We start from the raw sequence: 21,799 nt of genomic DNA, 5'->3' as shown, positions 1-21,799 counted from the left end.
GGACGAACCCGGCACTTTGCGTAATTGGGCTGAATCAGCGTTGGCCCTAAAATTTGGGAGAAAGGGGGGGAGAAGGGGCATGGCGGATAAAGTTGGCAAACTACATTTTCCGAAGGGGAAAGTTGCGAGTTGCTAGTTTGCCTACCATTTGTTTGGTGTAGAGTTACGAGAGAGGTTACGTTGGGGCCGTTGTATCGTAATCTTCCAAAAATCACTAGGAAATTTAATTAAGGACACGGTTTATTCTCAATCTACGAAATCGCAACGTAATTTTACCAAAATTAAATATTGGTTTCATAGTTGTTGCGGAAAAGCGTCGTCTCTCGAATCTGTTCCCGCCTTTTACGAATATTAATTTGGGGATTCTCTCGTAAAGTAATACGCCGAGAAGCATCTACTTAAATATCTTTGGGAAGGTAGAGTATTTTCAATTCAGCGAAGGCGACTTAACTGATGTTGTAAAAGAGGCAGTAGCGTTGTCAATGGGTTGCAAGTGCTCCGGGTTTGTCAACGAACGTGTTTTACTCGTTGTATTCGAGAAAATCCCACGCACTTTATTTTGATTCCGTCTTGGTTGGACCGATTTTCCTTGATAGAAGTATAGCTGGTCCGGCTAGCTCTCTAGAATCTCTCCCCTTTTAGTTTATTGAGGGAAACGGAACACTCTATCAAACCACGGAGAAGGAAGACGACGTAAGGGTACACCGAGACACACTCCTATCGCTTTGTATCCGAGTGTTAAGTATCTCGGAGCGAAAGTATTCTATCGTCGAATTTGCAAATATTTTCTTTATCAGATTTTTTTTTTAATTTTCACTACAACGTTTTCATTTGAATTTCGCTAAATAACCGTTCGAGCCTTAATTTTTTTTTTTTTGGGATTTGCACTAAATATTAGACCGAAACCCCCAATTTTAGGCAAATTTTTGAAAAAATAAAGAACCAGATTTTGAATCGGTTTCCTTCCAACTTTAGTTAACTTGGTTGAAGCTTCGTTTGAAGATACAACGAATGACCTCAAAGGTTTGCGAGTTGATTTGGCATTTAGTGTATTTTTGCTCCGCGTCCTTCGTACTTTTCTGATATATGAAAAGCTCGGGTCGAGCGCTTGGCGCAATCCGCTATTCATTCTAGGCCGGTATGGTATATGCTAAAATAAACAAGACGAGAGAGAGATTGCGGGGGAGACATGAGCGCTGGCATCTAGGTTCTCTTTTCCTGTCCTTCGCTAGATAGACGTGTCAGCTTGGCTTCGATAGCGCGCCTTCTCAATGAAACGGGACAGGACGTTTCCTCTTTTAGGTCCATTTTATTCGATTTCCTCTTGTAAATTGAAAATGCTTTTATTATTACTGTTTTTATTCTTAAGACAGCCGAGACACTATTTTTCTCTCGCATCCTGTTAAAGTCTTTCGCTTCTTTCGAGTTCTATTATGAAAGAAACGACCAACGTGTCACTTTTAAGTGACATAATCTTGTCTACTTTAGTTTTGTTGTCACGAGTTGAAGGAAAATATTATTAAAATAAAACAGCATAAAAACACTATAAAACAGCATAAAAACACTATAAAACAGCATAAAAACACAATAAAACAGCATAAAAACACCATAAAACAGCATAAAAACTATAAAACAGCATAAAAATACTATAAAACAGCTTAATCCGGCTCTGAATAAACTACATAAAAACACTTTAACTAGAAATAAAGCACACGGAAAAACAAGATATCATTCTGACCCTTTTTCGCTATGAAAACAACACTTTGAAACGCATCAGAGAATCACCGAGAAAATAGTCTGGAATCACTTGGAAAATGGCCTATTTCTAATAAATTTAGGACACACATTATTCTGTAATTTTCGAAATAAATTTTATTTTATTCATTCATATTGTTTCGCGGATTCTACAGAGTTTCGCGTTAAAGATTTTTGAAGAATCAGTTAAATCATAATGCACCTCCGTCAATATTTATTCTATATATCCGCGGATGTTTTTTTTTTGTCGTCGGTGTTTTAAAAGTATGTTAAACTTAAATTCGAATTATCGTTAATGGCATTATTTACGCACTTTTCGTTAGTTGATTTACGAGCTTTCAAAATTTCTCGCGAGACGCGTTGACATACAAATATAGTGATAGATTAATGGCGTTAAATTTGTAATTATTTAGCGATTAAATTTGATACCACTTTGGGTTTATTTTATCCTCTTTCGTTAATGTTATTATAATGCCTATTTTTGAAGTCGAGTTCTGGGAAGCACAGTTTTTTTTTTTTTTTTAAATTAATTCTCATTCTATTCGGGATATTTTTAACTTCCGTTTTGTCTTTCTTCCGAAACCTTTTATCAAAAACACTACTATTTCACGCTATTTTGAATATTTTTCATTTAATTTTTCTTTTTTAATAAATGTTATTGCGTTTTGAAAAACCGTGCCGTGGTATTAGAATTTATTTATTTTTATTATAATATATTATATACATCGAATTCCTAATTGGTAATTAATATATCGACTAATTTACATTATTATTTTTTTATCAGTTTTTTGTTCACGTAGTAAAAATATACACAATACGCCAATTTCATTGGTGAAAAACTAATGACTAACTACGGTTTAATTATTATATATTTTGTCGTATCGCTGGTATCGCGGTTAATTTGCCATTCGTATTATATTCGCCAAACGAATTAGCTACGATCGAATTACTAATTAAGAAACCGTATCGTTGGGCTCCTTTTTTTAAACTATTAATGGCAAATCCGATAATAAGGCTATACTTTTAAAACTGGTTGGTTAATTGTGCCCCGTAGCCTTCTCGAACGGTCTTAAAATTTAAAACCTTTTAATTAAGGTTGGTAATTGAATTAAATTAATACGGGTGGCCCCTGATTATAAGGCTTCGCGTCATAGGTAATTAACCGTTTGTAATTAAGTTCCGTAAGATAAACGTGTTTGGCATCACCGCGTCGCGTTTCCCGTTCATTTTCGCGGAGAAATTGGGAGTTGAAAATATTTTTAAAAACGTTCCTGCCAGCCATTGATTATCGAGACAATACCTTTAGAAACTTTACGGTTGCGAAAGGAAAAAAATGAAGGAAATAACGGAATTTCAAATAAAAACGAAATTTTCTATTTGTTTCTTACTTTTACTTTTTAAAAAACAAGCGTCAGCTGCGATACAAATATCTTACAGTTATAACAAAACTAAATAATACAATTAACATCTCACCTCGAATTTGGAACTATAATCGTGGATATTCAATAAATTAAGCCTAATTAACTTTAATTATAATAATTAATCATCACTCGAAATTAATATTTGCATTAGGATTCATCTAAACGACTTCCCAATAATAAAACGGGGAAAAAAACAAAAAAAAAACAAGACGAGCCAGCCAATTTAAAGCCCCTTCCAAACGAAATACGTTGACATTTTGCGCGTTTAAATCACGATTAACTTAATTATAATTAACTCCGTCTGAATTAGGCTTTAAATTAAATTAAATTAATTTGAATCAAGTTAGACTTTAAAATAAATTCAATTAAACGCTAACGCGACCAAATTTAAAAATATTCCTTAAAAACAAGTTGGGAGTTTTGTATTAAAGGTTTCACCCAAGTTTTTAACTAGAATTAGAAAACTAAATATTTGAATGAAAAGCTTAAATTTTGGTAGAACGAATAAATTACGTGGGGCGTAAAATGAATACCGTGGTTATAAATTATAGTACTATAATCACGTCAGCTAAAAATATATAAATATAAACGCGCTAAGTAGTTAACGCCAAAAAGGATTTTTTTTTTTATAAAGGAAATTTCTCAAAAAAAAAAAAAAAGCGTAACCGCATTCACTCCAAAAAACCAAAAAAAAAATAATATAAAACAAATATGATAAAGCTTTTCGTTTTTCTCTTATTTTCAATTAAATTTTTGTGGCGAAACTCATCGCCACGAAATCACGGGGTTTGCTATATATATAATAATTAACTTAAATTAAACACTTTTACCATAACCAAAAAAAAAAAGAAAAAAATATACAAAAAAAAAACTTTTGTAGAAATTAAATTATCCCGTACGATAAATATTCTAAAATATTCGGGGGTTGATTTACTTTCCCTAAATTGCCTGAAATTGCACTCATCCACCTCTCTAAATTGTAATATTACGTTGAGGGAAATATAGCATTGTCAAAAAATTCCTTTACGCGTAAATAAAGCCCCTTTCAGACGATTCAACCCGTCTGAAAGGGGCTTTACGCTGTTAAAAAAAACAAACTTAATTATAGTTAACGCGTTTCAGCCTAACTAATTTAGCACCATACTCTTAATTTATATCCTTGTCAATTTGAATCCGTATAGGGAAATAAACGAGTGACGTGGTTTAATTAAGCCTCGGTCTGTACCATTTCCAAGTTACCCTATACGGAATCAAAATGTCGCCACCTATCATACAAAAATTTTTTATCACTTTAAAATGAAACACTAGCTGACTAGAAGCGCTTTTGGGAAAACACGTCTCTCGCTCCTTTCTCTTATTAATCATCACTCAAATTAACTTAATTATAATTAAATAGCGTGTATTATCTATCACTCATGGATGAGTAGAATTCTCGAAAAAAAAAATTTAGGGTTTTAGAATATTTCTTGGAAACAATTTATTTTAATAATATTAACTTAGGTATAGGTTACGTTTGATATGTCTTTGTGACGTAACGATTGTGACGTAGAACGCGTCATCAGAGCCCTCTATCGAACTAGGAACTTAAAAAACAGTACGTTTCCATTAGAAAATAAAAGGTTACTTTAAAATCAGTTGAGGGCGTCAAGAAAAAATTGGGGATCACAAAATGAACACGAACTTTGTTGTTATTGAACGTTTTAATCACACCGCCTTTTCGAAACCAAAACTAAAACAAAGTACTGCGGAGGCGGCAGTTCTCGGCGGCGCGGCGGTTGAACTATAAACTTTCGCACTCACCTAATAGATTTATTAAATTATAATTTTTCGGTTTTTGCAATTTGTTGAAATATCCTAATTGTTTTTATGGTTTTTTGAATGAATGGAGGCACTTCTCGCTACCGCTCGCTCTGCGCCCGCGCAGAAGTGGTGGACGTAGGGGGCTGCTGATTGGCGTGACTTCTTAAACCTCTTTGCACCAAAAGGTTACGTAATTTTTGCAAATTATTCTGAGTTATCGGGTCCTCGGGTTTTAAACGAAGCGCTTCCAAGTACGAAGTCTCCGCTTCTAGAAGTTTCCCGTTCACGTGAAGCATGGCTCCCAAATTCATATGCGACGTCACTTCCTGCCAACCAATCAAAAAAAAACAACTCGGAGTTTGAAAAACAAAAACCAAAAACAAACCACCAAAAAACAAGTTTCACCTCTCGGTTTTAAAAAAGAGAAAATTCACTTACGTTAGGTCTTAATTTGACGGCCATGTAATAGTACTTCTCAGCGTCGGCGTTTTTGCCCGCCTGTCTCAGAGTGTTGGCCGTGTTGAAGACAATCTCGTACTCGTCCGGAGCCAACTCGGCCGCGTGGACATACACTTCGGCCGCTTCCAAATGACGACTGGACTCCGAAAGAAATTGGCCTGCAAACACCGTAGTAAAAAAAAGAAACCCGGGTTTTTTGTGTCAATATTTGGCAAGTCACGTGACATCTCCAACCCTCCCCCAAAGAGATTAAGATTATTTTCATAATTACCGTAATGCTGATAAATGCTAGAGTCGTTGGGCGCGATGGCTTTCGCTTTCAGAAACCATTGTTCCGCTTCAGTTGGACGATTCTACACGGTAATTAATAAAGTAATTGAGACGACGTTATTGTACAAGTACTTGGAAAGAAAGGGGTCCCCGATTGTCTTACCCATTTCGATAGAAGTTTGGCGTAGGTAAGGTGGGCAGGAATATGGTCTGGTTTTACACGAAGCGCTTCTTTGTACCAATGCTCCGCTTCCAAAAACTGACCCAGTTTAAAATAAGCTTCTCCTATAAAATTCATTCATTTATAAGTTAAACAACAAAAAATAATAATGAACTAATTAAGATTAAATTAAAAAACATCAAACTTACCCATCATATTATAGAGAGACTGGGGTTGATAATGATCGGGCATTTTTCTAACGGCTTCCCTGTATACTTCAATCGCCTCCTAATTAACGAATAACCTTAATTAGCGTCTAATAATTAAGACAATTAAGGCGTTGATTGGAAACTTACACTATATTTGCCATCATCGGCGTAAAGACGTCCCAAATTAAAGAGCGCCGATATTTTGGTGCTTTCGTGCATTTTGGGATCTTTTAAGCCAGCGCTGTCCAACATGGAGCAGTGGCGGTAGACCTGGATCGAAATAAAAATGAAGAGACAATGTTCAATGTGTTAACTTCAATGTTCTTAATTGAGAACGGGCCCCTTTGATGGATTAAACTTATTAATAGATGAAACTGGGATTGCCGCTCTCGAGGAAGTTAATCATTAGTTCTAAGCCCTTTTGTAATGTATCATCGCGTAATATTCCCAAATGTATCCGCTTAGTTAACTAGAGATCGCTTAATCCTCTCTCTCTCGCTCTGTCTATCATTGGTTCGTCCAACGTTTCAGTCTCGAATTACGCGGCCCAATCATAGACTCATTGCGGGAAAGACGACTCAACATTGTTGCCCGAATGTTTGGCAAATCAAATTCCCTGACATTACCAAGTTTTCCCTGATACTCGAGAGTTAGGGGTTGAAATATATCAAGTACAGGTACACGTAAACGTCTCTTTCAGTTCAAGCGAAAATGTCGTTTAAATTCATTCCAAGTTTGCTTATCAAAAAAAAGGGTCCATAAAAATAAATAAAAAAGGGTGTTTTAAAACATTGGACCCCATATAATGATCCAATATTTCACGATAATACAATCGCCAAACGTAATTTACATTAAGTATTTTGACGCCCTAGCTCGCAAACTGAACCCAACAACGTACCAAGCTAACTCGACATAGTACCTCGAGAGATAAAAAGGGGCCCATGGCCTTTAGTAGCGCTTTCGGGTTAAATTTCGTAGGAAAGATGGGCCATTTTTATTAGAAAGTCGAGCTAAGTTCTTCCCGCCTGGCGTTGTAAGGTTTATTTTTGTCAGGGCGCGATGTAGCTAAGGTCCGACTGAAAGTTGCCGAAATGAGGCGGAAGAAGAAGATCGGATTATACATCCGTCAGAAACATTTCTCCCGGAAACTCTTAGATAGGATACTGTATAAAAATCTGATTTATCTTACGTCGGGCACCACCTTTATCTACAAGTACGTTTCTCCATCCTTAAACAAGTCGACGCCTTTCCTATAATCACAGTTTCGCAATAACAATCACCCTACATTCTCCTTTAAAAGAATAAGGCCTCCAATATCTCTAGGCTAGAATTAATTTCTGAAACGAAATCCAACCTATACTAATCTTACAACTTCGTTTAATGAGAAAGGTTAACCAACATCAACTTCTACTACTTCGGTGTGTTAAAAAAAGATAAGTTTCACTTTGGGCTTGTTATGGGAGCCACTAAATTATAAGATATTCAGCTTCGCGAGTACCAACGGACGATACGGATATAAAGTTAATATGATCTAACCGAGGCCGCCGTAACTTATCTGCTAGAGGAGGGAAGAAAAAAATTCGACATAAATTTGGCTTTTATTAAATTGCGAACGGTTGCTATGGAAAATAGAAGTACCGAAATTCGGGAGAGAATACAATTTGTGGCCATAAGAGAGGAGAGAAAAAAAGAGAGAGAAAGAGGAAACTCTCTCCTAAAAATCTTAAACTGAGCGTAAATTCGATTTTTATTACTTTTTTTTCCTTTTTCTTCTTGGGACGAATTTTCTTATTCCTACAAATCGAGCGAGAAAGAAGCCTTGGCGAATGCATCGAGAGTAGAACGAAAATTCAATTTAATAAAAATATACGGTTCCTACTAGGAAAATATTTCACTTTCTTTTTTACTCTACGCGATGTATAATATAGACCGAATATAATTCAGAGAGTTTTTGACGCGATGAACTGGAAAACCAAACAGCATTTACAGAAATTGGACGAGAAACGCCGAACCTACGTAGTACATTTATAACTTGACTTTTAAACCCAAAATTAAATGAAAACTGACTCGGAATTATTTTGCCCTTTTATCCCAAGTCCCAGTTGAACCTGCGTTTATAACACAAAGTATAATAACAATGTAACTTTGATGTACAAATCGAGTTATTAAAGTTAAAAATTAAAGGCGGTTTTCAATGGAAAAACTTGATAAGCTAAAGTTCTATGCCTACTAACTATATTTTATAACTTCGTGGCTTCAAAAAATGGTTCAGGCTGGTAATATAAGTAAAAAAATTGACTTTCCACCCCTCCCCCCTCCATAAGCGGGTGGGTATCAACGTATTAAGCCCGAGTGTATATGGGGGATACAAAATTTTAAATTTTGAAGAAAAAAAAATGATTCCCTGGTAAGAAATATTAATCTTCATCCCCATGATCCCATAGTGGTCGGCCGGGATATTAACGGAGTTTCTGCTCGAACGAACGGCATCTCCCTCGATTTAGCGTGCCCGGGGGTTAAACCCCCGCCAGTAGAAGCGGGTAAGAGAAACTTACGACTACCGAGCCATCCTAAAGAGATATTTTAATTTGGGTTTATGGAATTTCATAAAATTGCGAAAACAAGTTGTACCTCCCCGTCTATAACCAAAACAACCTCCTCCCTACCACGATACCGGACAAGGGTACTGGACAGACAAAGACCGCGTTAAGAAAATATATTAGAGACCCCCCTAACCGTAACGCCGCGGCAGTCATGCCAGAAGTAAAACGAATGAGAAATAAAAAGAAGAAACGAAAAGATAAAAATGAAAAAGGTAGAGAAGCGGAAGATGAGAAAGTAACTTCCTAATGCCAGAGAAACTCCCGTCCGAGGATGAGGCGTCGGACACTCTTTCACACCGCATTCAAAATCAATAAGTTCATAATTGTCCGTGCCTGGATCAGTTGAACAGTGGTACGCACGCTGTAATAGACCCTTAAATAAAATCGTTCAAATTTTCCAACCGTCTTTTGAGGATTGACAGAGAATTCTGGGTAATCAGTATATTAATCTGATTGGTTTAGACGGCTATGGGCCGATTTTGCGCAGTAGTGGTAAGGAAGTGTACTTTAAAAATTAAATGGCGGAAATTGGGAACTGAAGTTTCAGGTGAAAGTGATTTAGGAACTGTTTTAGAGCAGATTTCGCTTTACCACAAGCTCACAACGTAATTACCTTGTTGTTTTTCGCAATTAAGTCTCAAATCGTAGAAAGGTAAGGAGATTTCCAAAGCTTGTCATTGAAATTACACAGTTTTAGATTTTGGCAAAGGCTTAGTAAAGTTTTTATAATTTATTCAACGAAACCTTTCGCCACTAGATGGCGTTGGTACTCTATTTGAAAAAATCCCGACTCGGCGATATAAGGTATCCAGCTTGTTTATTTTATTTAAGGGTCTAATACCCTTAAATAAAATCGTTCAAATTTTCCAACCGTCTTTTGAGGATTGACAGAGAATTCTGGGTAATCAGTATATTAATCTGATTGGTTTAGACGGCTATGGGCCGATTTTGCGCAGTAGTGGTAAGGAAGTGTACTTTAAAAATTAAATGGCGGAAATTGGGAACTGAAGTTTCAGGTGAAAGTGATTTAGGAACTGTTTTAGAGCAGATTTCGCTTTACCACAAGCTCACAACGTAATTACCTTGTTGTTTTTCGCAATTAAGTCTCAAATCGTAGAAAGGTAAGGAGATTTCCAAAGCTTGTCATTGAAATTACACAGTTTTAGATTTTGGCAAAGGCTTAGTAAAGTTTTTATAATTTATTCAACGAAACCTTTCGCCACTAGATGGCGTTGGTACTCTATTTGAAAAAATCCCGACTCGGCGATATAAGGTATCCAGCTTGTTTATTTTATTTAAGGGTCTAATACCCTTAAATAAAATCGTTCAAATTTTCCAACCGTCTTTTGAGGATTGACAGAGAATTCTGGGTAATCAGTATATTAATCTGATTGGTTTAGACGGCTATGGGCCGATTTTGCGCAGTAGTGGTAAGGAAGTGTACTTTAAAAATTAAATGGCGGAAATTGGGAACTGAAGTTTCAGGTGAAAGTGATTTAGGAACTGTTTTAGAGCAGATTTCGCTTTACCACAAGCTCACAACGTAATTACCTTGTTGTTTTTCGCAATTAAGTCTCAAATCGTAGAAAGGTAAGGAGATTTCCAAAGCTTGTCATTGAAATTACACAGTTTTAGATTTTGGCAAAGGCTTAGTAAAGTTTTTATAATTTATTCAACGAAACCTTTCGCCACTAGATGGCGTTGGTACTCTATTTGAAAAAATCCCGACTCGGCGATATAAGGTATCCAGCTTGTTTATTTTATTTAAGGGTCTATATATTCTTTATACCGTCACTATGGTTTTCGCGAAAGAGTGAAATGTCCGACCCCTGACCCCCTGACGATAAACCGGGAATTGTAGCCAATGAGAAGGGGGTAGGGGAGGGAGATGGCTAACGCCCAAAGATAAAACAGAAGCCAGCCGAAATAAGAAGCGAAAAAAAGAAAAAGAAAAAGAATCGGTATAGGACCCCTCAGAAAAGAAGCGCGCGCGATACGAGCCGGCGATTACATTGGCGGGAGAGATACACCAGGTGAGTTACACTTACCTACAACCAAGTACCTTCCTTGCCCAGACGCCGCGCTACAAAATGAGCTATCATCCCTAATGCAAAAACGTACTAAGTACAATTAACATTGAAACGCCTTCGTACCTTATAACTTTGGAACAAATATTGACAAAGAAAACTAATAATAGACAGTCTTTTGAAGACATAAAGATAAGTAGAAATACTAATATTAGTAGGGGTAGAGCCCAACTTGTCCTCTATATTAAACAATACAGGTTCAAAGTTCACGGGGGTCGCGAAACGTTTTTCATACATCGTCCGCAACTTTGAAACGGCGCGACTCTTCCCGAATTTATGATTAGCCCAAATTATCTATCCTCTATCTAACGGTACCAAAATTATACAGGGTCAAAGTTGATACCACCGGAGTCCAGAAAAATAAGATTCGGAAGACGACGAGTTGCTGGTTTCTGGCTCCGAAAGCGAGCAGCCAGCAATCGGTATCGTCGAGATAGATAAAGAAAAGAAGTGTGTTGGTTATAGAAGTAGAAGCGTACTGGGAATAGGGAAGTGGAAGTGGCTGGTACTGGTACTGGTAGGCTCCTCCGGGGTATAGTTTAAGAGAAGAAGAAGAAGCAGTCCTGGGCCTAATATCAATTACGCACCTGCGCCCTGCATTCATTGAACGAACTCGCTTGATGCACGCTTCGTTGCCCGATGCCCATACTATTTTTCACGTTCCTAACGCCCCCCCCCCCCAACCATATTTCCCAATTATCTCCGCAATGCGAAACTCCGGCCGCAATCTACAAACTCTCTCCTTCCGTAATGGAGGGAATATACTGACTTTTTCCCTACCCTATAATGATAGAACAACTATACTTATACCAACCACATTGCCAAGCCTGCAAAAAATTCATTTTTTTCTTACATTATTAAGCGTCTGGTTTAACCAAAACTGAGTTGAAGATACTGCCAACGTTAAAAAAGTTAAATATTTTTTAGCTTAATGTTTCTCCCATAGATATATATACGGGTCTAGATACCCTACTGAATCGGGGAAAATACGGAGATGACAGCTAGCAGTCGACGCGATTTTCCCGGGGGAAGATACCTAGTGCGCCATCTATCGCTGAATTTTGAAAGCTAAAAAATTCGACAAATAACTTTTGCCAGCGGGCGTGCTGATGCTTTGCAATAACAGCTGATATTTAAAGAGATTTAAGCGAATGTTTGTTCAAAGTAAAACTATTTCCTAATCTGAAGGGGAGGTCCTCTTATTCTGTTCGTAAGCAAATCATTTTGTAAATAAGAACAACTGTTAACCATCTTTAATGCCTTATTTCACTAACATTTCATTAAAAACACTACTTCTTTTACATAAAAACTATTTATTTCACTTAAGAACATAATTACACGTATAAAGGAGATCAGAAATACGTAAAGCTATTTGAAAAGTTAAGCCTAATTTGAATTTCCCGCGCTTTCCATATTCGAATTTTTCGTTTTTTTGTTTCTTGAAACTCTCAATAGATGGCGTTTGGATCTAATTCCCCCGCCGTAAAGCGTCGACTGCTAGTTCTCACCTCCGCATTTTTTAAAGGGCCTAACAGAGGGGAAGTGTATCTAGACCCGTATATATATCTATGGTTTCTCCTAGATAATAACCTAACAATTTGTCTTTCAAAGAGAAAATTTTATTTAATAATGGAAACCTTTGGAGATAAAATGAAGTTGAGTAAACCAACTCTAACTCAAAAAACTTGGAGAACTTAAATCAACCATTCCAACATTAAGGTCAAAACAGAAATAACTTACTGACGTTGGTTGCATGGTCATCTACTACCGTAATAAATTGACTTTATACCTTCCAAATAATTTTCCAACATCGGGAGTTCAGTTACTTTACTCCGAGGAGCTAACCAGGACCAGGTTTAATATAGGATGATGATACGATATCAGTCATCAGATTGTGACATTCGTGGGGGGGGGGGTCAGGAAGTTGGGGGAGGGAATGAAATGAAAAAAAAAAAAAATAAAGTGGGTGGAGTAGTTTCGTTTCCCGGGGACTGCAGGGAGAGAGCGAGAGAGAGAAAACTCTTTTGAAGATTTTTCCATCAATTTGAGAGAGAAGTATATATGAAAGTTCACCCCTGAACCTAGCATCGTCTTTAATCGTGTTCGCAGTATTTCATCGCATTAAAACATCATCAAGCAAACTATTCCCCCCTCCTCTCCTTCTGCCCCTCCCTTTTGGGGGACCCACCCCCTTTTGCCCCCCTCCCCGCGCGCTCTTTAATCTTTACTTCCCCCCCCCCCCACGCCATGACCTCGTGACGTCAACTTCGGGGGAAAAATATATTAAGTCAATTTTGAAATTGAAACTTCTTCACGCGTAAAATTTGACCCCGGTTTAAAATTACTGATTCAGTTTGAAGTTCTGATTGATAACCAACGATAATAAGCTCGAACCCTTTGATTACTTTACCTATAGGGATGTTAATATATAAGTAGTAAGAAATATTTTCCTTATTATAGCATCTTGGATAAAATGGGCGCCGCAAATGTACAAAATGATTTTTTTTTTGAGTTGATTAGGTAGATTGATAAATCTCTGATATTGGTTATTAAATAACTAAAATTCAGGCGTATTTAAAGTTACGGCGTTTTCCCGTTAGCCGGTTAGTACGCGATGAGTCAATACAATGGCGGGAAGTTTGAGCTCTAGTTGAGCCTAGTTCCCCATTGGGGACATCGTTCCCGCCCGCGTACGCTAAACTTCGGGCGAGCTTTAAAAATCTCTATTGTTCTCTGGGACCATTTTTTTCTTTTCCCAGCTAGTTTCAAGGGGGGGGGGGTCTTTCTTTCGCTTTAGTGTCCCGATGGCACCCTCGGTCTCATTTGTCAAATAAAGAGGGGATTATGCCCCCTACTCTCTTACCCATCCCTCGACACAGGCACAGGCATCTGGCTCGAGAAGATCTCAGGATGCTAAATAAACCTTTTCACACTTTTCTTTAATTTTGAAAGAAATCTGGGTTACATTTTTCCCCCTTTTGTCCTTTTGGGTACATAATAGGGATATCGCCAAGGAAACTGGATGGATTTTTAGAGAGAAAATAGGTCTTATTCATCAGGATATATTTTTACGGGAGAGAGCAAGCTTTGTCCTCTTTAGAATTACAAAACCGACGGATTTATTTTACTAAATATTTTACTCTACTATTAAAAGCAATTTTAAAAATGGGGTGATTATGAATATTCCTACAAAAGGGGTGATACGACCCCGGGCAACAAAATTTCCCGCCCAAAGTCTCTCATTTACCTTTTCTTAATACTACGCCTAGTATTTGATCGCCTAAGGGGTGGAGGTGGAAGTGGGGGGGGGGGGGTCTGCTCGAGTTTTGGGTCTTTAACGAGGACTCGTAATTCATTGTGTTGTTTTGCGCCTGAACGGCCGCTTCCCGCGCTAATTTCCCTACTGGCGAAGTTAGTTGACTTCCCAGGCAGAAGGTTGATAGCCCAGAGCGGAGCGTTACGCTACGCCTCATTGAAAACCCTTATTAAAAGGCCCATAAATCAGCTACACCCTTTTTCTATTAACCCCGGTACTGTTAAGTAAATTTTTACTTTTCAAAGAAAGAATGCACCCGAAATTATTACCTCGGATCACACGGCTGGCTGGCTGGTCGCGTTCAACTTAAATTCTAGTTACGTCGAATATTATTCAATCAATTTTCTTAAGCCGTTAACGAATACATCCGCTTGAGAAGATTGTACTGTTATCTTTGTAAAGTAGCTACCTCCAGCTCGCGAAACGCAGTTAACCTATAGAAATCCTACTGCAAAAGGAGTTTAATACGTCCCGCGCTACTTGTTTCTTACCCCTAACCTTCTTTCGTGCAGTGACAACTCCCCTGGGTGAATTAAAGGGAAAAACGAAGCAAAAAAAGGAGAGATAATTTTGAATCCGCTTGTCATTTCAAGCTAACAATTTAGAAATAATTTCGAAGCTAAAGCTTTTCATTTCTCTTTCTTCTTTTTTTTTATAAAAATTATTTTGAATGAAAAACGACGTCGAGTTAGAATAAAATCCCTAGGTAATAGAAATTGTTATTGATAATCTTACCCCCCCCCCTTCCAAAAAAAAAGAGAGAAGAGAAAGAAAATAATTCAACCGAGAGAGAAGAATAAATTCTTACAAATTTAACCACCTTTTGTATTTTGTTCTTTAAAAACGAAAAGGTTTTAACTTCATAATAAACTAGAAGAGGCAATGGTATCTAAATTTACAGTTCCAAGTTTGTATTTTGACCTACTCTGATCATTTGGGAACAGATCGAGGGGGTTAAAAATAATCGTGACATTTCTAATTACACACGAGACCTTTGAGTAATGTTACACTCTGATTCTGAGTCACCGTGTAATAATAATAAGACCCCTTCTGCAGTCTATAAGCTAACTTAATCCCCATAGACAAATGATGTCCCCGCATTTTCACACCAGTGTACTATATCGTGAAAAGTCCCTAAAGTAGTACACGGCGATACGTTTTGATAAATGATCTTCAACCCTGACATCGCAGCCATGCAGTTTACAAAATCAGAAATCGCTTTCCCGTAAAGAACACGTGTTAGGCCTAGCCGCGACTTTTGTTCGCCATGTGCCAAGTGCGCTTGACGAAAAGGCCGTAAACTGGCGCGTAGGAATATTCCAGGCTTTAGCTGGCGGTAAAGAAAGTAGCTTCGAACAAGCGGCGTTGAACGGCAGTTTATACGAAATCCCTAATGTCGGGTCCCAAGGTTCTCTATTACAGGAAGGAAATGGGGGTACGCGAGGTTGGGGCCTTGCCGGCAAAAATCTCTATTGATTTCTACTTTGGTGGGCACTCGGGCCATGTATCAGTAAATTTGTACAAGAAAGAACGAATACGTCGTCGCTAGCTCCTCTGGCACTTCTGCCTCTTGATTTATATTGATCCAAAAATCCCGGATACACGCGAATACGGGTCCCAAAAGGGACCCGGCCCGGGTTACCCCCCCCCCCCCAAACCCGCACCCGGCGTTCAACGCGGGAAGGGAAGGGGAGTGGGGGATAAACGATTTAATTGGGAGGACCACGTGTTCTATTGCAATCTGCGCGGGAGTACAGCTGTTGACACGCGGTAGGAAGGTATACTTCTCTACCCATAGTGCTAGTTTCCGAATTTAATAACAGAAGCCTACGACTCACGAGAAGTACGTCCGCGCCTCTGAAAAAGGATCATATGACAATACGTGACATTCCCAAATTATTAATTGCTGACCATTTTTAGCTAGGTTCGGTTTCAAGTGGCGTACTTCTACTTAAGATTATTTACGTACTTCTGATTCTCACCGAACGAAAATCGAGGAGGTTAACTTGATCGATTATAGGTCGGGGGGTGGAGGGGGAGGGTTTGATTGTTGGTCCTTGCGGGAATGCTATGTTATCGTCGCCGTGTATTTTCTCCGCAACAAGAACGAACCAGAATGTATGTACCACTCGCTAAGAAAGATTCCCCCCCCCCAAAAAAAAGTAAAATGGATGTACTAACCTCGATGGCTTCTTCTTTTCGACCCAGAATTCCAAGAACCAAACCCAAATTTAGATGAGCCACTGAAAAAGAATTTAAGAAAAAATAAAAAAGTTAATTGGACTATCCCCTTTCAACTTGGGTAGAATATTTAAGGACTATAAAAGAGGATTTTTAAATAAATAAATAAACATATTGTAAGTTTGTGGGGACCGGTTTAAAAGGCTTTGAATATTTAGTTTAAGTATTAAAATTCATCGGGTGTTCTAATCCCAAGTACAAAAGAAAGAACACCATCCGGAGCTTCGATAAATTATTAGGAACATAATCTGGGTGCCTATATATGAACTTAATTTAAAAACATCGCGGTTCTCTTTTCAGTTTTCAAGCTCCGATACCAGAGACAAGTAAATCCATACTTCATTTCTTTAAGCTCTCCTAGCTTTATCGTTGCAAATTTCTTTAAATCGCCTCATTTGCCTTTTTCAATGCAAAAATGACTCAACCAACAAAAACATGGCCGCCTAATTTCAAACGGCACAGCTCTAAAACGTTGGCGACCCGGATAAATATTCTATTTACTTTCAATTCGCCAATCAGATCAATTGTCTTTTAAACAAATTGGAACGTAAGCCTTGGCAAAGGATTTCGTTCGCTGTACCCAATATTGTATTTTTCTTTAAAATAATTTTGAAGCTAAAAATTGGCCGAGGATTTCATGGAAAAATTATTTAAAGTTGAGTTACAATATTCTGGCGTTTAAACAAAGTCGAAAGAGGATATATATTGTAAGCCTTGGCAACGTAATAACAGTGGGATATCGGTTGTCACGTCAGTACACGAAATAAGCCCGTACAACACGCGTTCTCTCTCTCGAAGAGAGGATTCAAGGCCTGGACGAGGGATTTATGGATGAAATAAGCGCCTTCTTAATTATTCAAAGTTAGTAGGGACAAATAAAGGATTACTAGATGTTAATAATCCCTTTTGGAGAATTTCCTAGCTGTTTACGAGCGAACCGTGCACCGGCTTTACTTTGCTTTGTTACGACAATGGAGGACAAAGGACCAGAGGGTTCCTTCCTCCCCCCCTTCACTCAATTTGGGGACTAATGGCCCTGAAATAATTAAGAGTTAGCCCGGCCCGTTTTCCTAATTTTTGGGCCAAGCTGACAATTATTCGTTCGCGTGGAAAATGATTTTAATAATAATACAAACATTAATTAACATCCGAGTTCGGAAACGAGGAAATTAAATAGAGGCTTCCTTTCAAATATTGAAATATAAAATTCCTGGAAAAATCTCGGATGTTTAAATTCAAAATCCCCCCCCCTAAAGTTCTAGCTAGATTTAAAATGTTCTTGAGGTAAAGTAATTTCACTAATGGTATATTTTCGTGTTTTGATCGTAAAATGAGAAGTCGAAAATATTTAACGAGAAAACGTAAAAAACAAACTCTCGTTTCAAAGGGAAAAACATATCGTATTTCGGAAGATTATCAAAGACACGAATAAACAATATTTTAATTAAAAATATAATTTAATTAACGAACTTACTGGCAAGCCTGGGTCTGAATTGAATGGCCAGTTTGTAGCTTTGTAACGCTTCTTCGTAACGCCCTTGCTCCTGTAGTAGAATACCCCTGTAATTAAAAATAAATAAATTTAAGTTTAATTAAATTAATATTAAAATAAATACTAAAATATTAGCTTCATTTGAACGAATTAATATTTATTAATTGATACACATAATAAAAATTTGAAAAAAATTGTAAGGAGAAGCCAGCTTCCAGGGGATGGCGATCACATGTTATTTCCCATAGCCCCTGTAGAAATGTTTAACCCGCAATACTTCAGTGTTCGGGGCAAAGCTCGCTTATAGGCGTATGGAATTCTTTTCAAAATTCTTCCGAAATTTATTTTAATTCCTAGGCTAGCATGCTTCGTAAAATTTAATTTTCTAATAATAACACTAATTAGCAACTAATTATCATTTTGTACAAACATTATTAAGACATCAATTTAATTAAAAATTCTATAAGTAAGTAAAATTTTCAATTTAAAGTCAAATTAAAACTTTATAAATATTTTAATGATAGAAACTCCAAAATTATTAATTATAAGGAGAAATTATAATAATGTTTCGTAATTAAAATTTATACCGAATTTTTTTTTTATCTTGACAAAGTTGATAGTTTTTTTAAAATGTAAATTTATTTTTATTAAAAATATGAAGGGTCTGGATTGTAGAAGCCCCATCGTCCACTCTTAGAATGGCAATATTTACGCAGTTTGTGCATACTAAATTCAAGCTATTATAAGAACGCGAGCAACTATACGAAAACTCGTTAAAACAGAGATGGGAAAAGAATATACATTTTTAATTTGCAATTTCATCCATGGCAAACTTGATTAAAATGGGGTGAATTTTTTATCGTCGTCATCATCATGGTCGGAGGAGTAGCGTGTAATTGCTCGTTTCAACAAAGACCCCCCCCATCTCTCGGCGGACCCCAACGCCAATAAAAGGGTCTAAAACATCGATATTTTGACAACCACAAAATGAGATATGACGCCGTTCTTTCGTAGATTGTAGGCAATATTAAGATGCGTTGCCACAATTTTAAAGTACTTAAAAAACCAGTGGAAACCAGGTTCTTTCCCTTTAAAAATGGGAACCACTGACTGTGGAAGACGATAAATTTCAGAGGTACTATTCCTTTAAAGGGAATTTTTTTTTGGAAGGGGGGGGGTTTGGGGCATTCGGGGGTAATAACTATAGAGATAGTTCTCCCAGAAAGTTGGCCCGAAAGAGCCATAACGTGTGGTATGGGCGCCTAGTAGAATGGTGCGTGGGCCTGGACCCCTCTATACAAAATAGCTTGTTTACTTACTGAAGCGGAATGCATTATAGATCCAAGGAGCAGCTAGCGCCATACCCCCGACCCCCGGTCCGCTGGCCCAGTTCGTCGCGTCTTTCTCTAACCCCCATTCGAGCGAGGGACGATCATTGAAGAACGCCATCTCCACCTTCTCAACCTATTATTGATTTTTAAGGGAATTTTTCCCCAACCACACTACATAGTTTCAGTGCCAAAAAGTCGTAAAGCAAAAATAGGGGAATTTACTTTGACATATTCAAAACTAAAATTGTCCAATGGTATTAAAATACCAAGGACTTTTAACACCAACTGGACCGAGTTTGGGCAGTTGCGAATCACAAGAATTTGGGTGAAATCCCTTAAAGGTAAAATTAAATGGCCATACAATCACCTTTAAACTGAGTTAAAACAAATAACCAAATTAAAAAAAAGATGATATCCCAAAATTGTTTGGTTAATTTTATATAAATATTCAATGTTTCAAGTCTCGCGCCAATTTTTATTAAAAAAAATCTACCATAGAGACCTTTAACCAATAAACGACCGCAACACCAAGTGAGCTTTCATTTAGCCAACGGAAACTTTCGACTGGAGATAATAAAGTTTGAATGTTGCCATATTTTTGCGCCGAAATTGCGTTTTTCGCGTAAGGGGGGGGGGACCTTTGGTTCTTCCATATTTGAGCTAGGGGGAGACTTTGAAGAATCAATAAGTAAATGTAGCGTGCTCTAAGACGGACCAATTGTTCGACTAAACAACAATAACGGATATAGGATGAGATAGGGAATAAACTGCGAGAAGACTTCTACAAAGACGAGAAAAAGAACTATAAAAGATGACGGCAACCGGCGGGAGGGGGGAAGCGAATACAATCCTTCATCCGTTACCATGGTAACTAAACAAACATCTTTCCCCCACACATCGTAAAGGGAAAGTCTCAGTGGAATTACTACTACAAATTCGATTAAGAGAAGCGGAAAATCGAGAAATAACTCTTCGTACATGTATTTTAGGAGCTTTTACCGGTTTTCCAATGTTACCCGTACCTTTGTACAGGGTTGCCAAACGGATTTTTCATTCATTCGACTTTTAAAGAGGTTTCCCTGAGCAATTTTGAATTCCTCACTTTCATTTGTTCAAAATTCAGAATGTTGTACTAGTACCAAAATAAATGCATTTTTTCATTTCGGAAAAGTCCTTGACAAATATGAAATTCACTGACTTTTATGACTATTTTAAAATTCCCTGACTATTCCAGTTAAAGCGGCAACTGTAGCAACCCTGTAGGAAATTCAAAACTCAATATTTAAGCGTTGCGTCTAACGAACAATATCGAGGTAGGCCTAGATCAATGGAAGACCTAGAAAGAAAATAATTAATTCAAAACTGTGAACTATTCCTTTACTCTTAATCGAGTCCTTTGCCCCAGTTGTTTTTTGAAGAGTGTTTTCCGATGTCTGCAAATATAGTTCTAGATCCCCTTGGGGTGCCAGTGGGGGGCGAGGGAAGAGTGGGGCTTTTTTCCTCAATCCGAAACTGATTGCCCGACATGAGGGGGATACCGAGAGATTGAAGATGGAGGTTAAACCCCCCCCCCCCAAATACCCCCTTTACTATTTACACGATGTATTGATTATTTTGTCGTCAACAGCCAATCGTGAATCGGATCGGCCAGAGGGAAAGAGGTCGTTTTCAAGATTTGTGTTATAACGGACGGAGGAGTAGGAAAGAAACTGTTCCACCATTTCAAGAATGATGTAACTAAGGCAGAACCGACATGATGGCTCTTTAAATGGCCTCGTAAAAATCAACTATACACACACTCTCTCTCTTTCTCTCTCTATCTAGGCGTAAAGGGAAACTATCACTATATTTATTTAGAACCTAATTTCTAACAGCCCACGCGACTGGAGATTAAATTCCCAAAATTCTGGATTTTTATTAACCTTAATTGTTCATATCTCGAGTTCTTATTAAGGCAATTAAAAGTTATTAATTCCATTTTGTAGATCAAACCGCCTATTTTTAAAATATATATCGAAATTAGTTATTACGTACATTTTAAGTTAGCGAGAGGGCGGCTTTGAAGTATCTTCGCTATTGCTTTTATTAATTTTTAATCTATTTCTATTTCTATTAAAATAAAACCTGGTAATGTCGTTTTGTAGATCTAAAAATACCTATTTTTAAAATATATCTTTAAATTTGTCATTATGTAAATTTTGAGACTGCAAGAGCAGCAAGACGCTTAGAAGTTTCCATTAAATTCTAGAGTTCTAATTTTTCTATATAAATAGACTTAACTTTTCCAAAGTAAAGAAAAAAATGTATCGAAAGCCAGGAGCATAAAATGAAATGAATTTAAAGAGACTCGAGTTTTGGCTTTCAAACTTTTGGCTAAAAGCAATTTTCGCGTGGGGGCGAAGGAACATTTTTGCGGTCTAATAACTTTATAACTCTTCAGGGTATAGCAACGCCAGTATAAGAAGGTAGGGGGTTAAACCCCCTAAACCCCCCTCAGGTTATATCCTTTAAATTTAAAGTATTAAGCTAACGACAAATTATTATCGGACCATCGCTCACCAACTTGACGGAATTTTAAATCGGTTTCTTAAAAATATTTTAAGAGCAAATACGTTACAATATTAATCTAGTTTTACGCGTTATCAAGGAGTTACT

At 37.4% G+C, this 21,799-nt stretch overlaps 1 protein-coding gene across 1 annotated transcript in view; it reads right to left on the bottom strand.

Moving 5' to 3' along the window:
* Positions 1-1,857: 1,857 nt before the first annotated feature.
* Tmtc2 (Transmembrane O-mannosyltransferase targeting cadherins 2) overlaps positions 1,858-21,799 on the bottom strand; it is a 131,602-nt gene continuing 111,660 nt past the window's right edge. Inside the window, exons 7-14 of the mRNA XM_089865964.1 lie at positions 17,796-17,881; positions 16,262-16,323; positions 6,222-6,344; positions 6,075-6,153; positions 5,869-5,990; positions 5,707-5,788; positions 5,415-5,593; positions 1,858-5,302 (exon numbers count right to left, since the gene is read on the bottom strand). Coding sequence (XP_089722090.1) covers positions 5,075-5,302; positions 5,415-5,593; positions 5,707-5,788; positions 5,869-5,990; positions 6,075-6,153; positions 6,222-6,344; positions 16,262-16,323; positions 17,796-17,881 — 961 coding nt within the window. The 3' untranslated portion in view covers positions 1,858-5,074. The remainder of the gene's footprint in view (positions 5,303-5,414; positions 5,594-5,706; positions 5,789-5,868; positions 5,991-6,074; positions 6,154-6,221; positions 6,345-16,261; positions 16,324-17,795; positions 17,882-21,799) is intronic.

This window comes from Phalangium opilio, unplaced genomic scaffold (genome assembly GCF_054372755.1).
Source record: "Phalangium opilio isolate 3A_F unplaced genomic scaffold, DU_Popi_V2 ptg000017l_1, whole genome shotgun sequence".
In the NCBI taxonomy this organism is placed as follows: domain Eukaryota; kingdom Metazoa; phylum Arthropoda; class Arachnida; order Opiliones; family Phalangiidae; genus Phalangium; species Phalangium opilio.
This window is presented reverse-complemented; position numbering and strand designations above follow the sequence as displayed.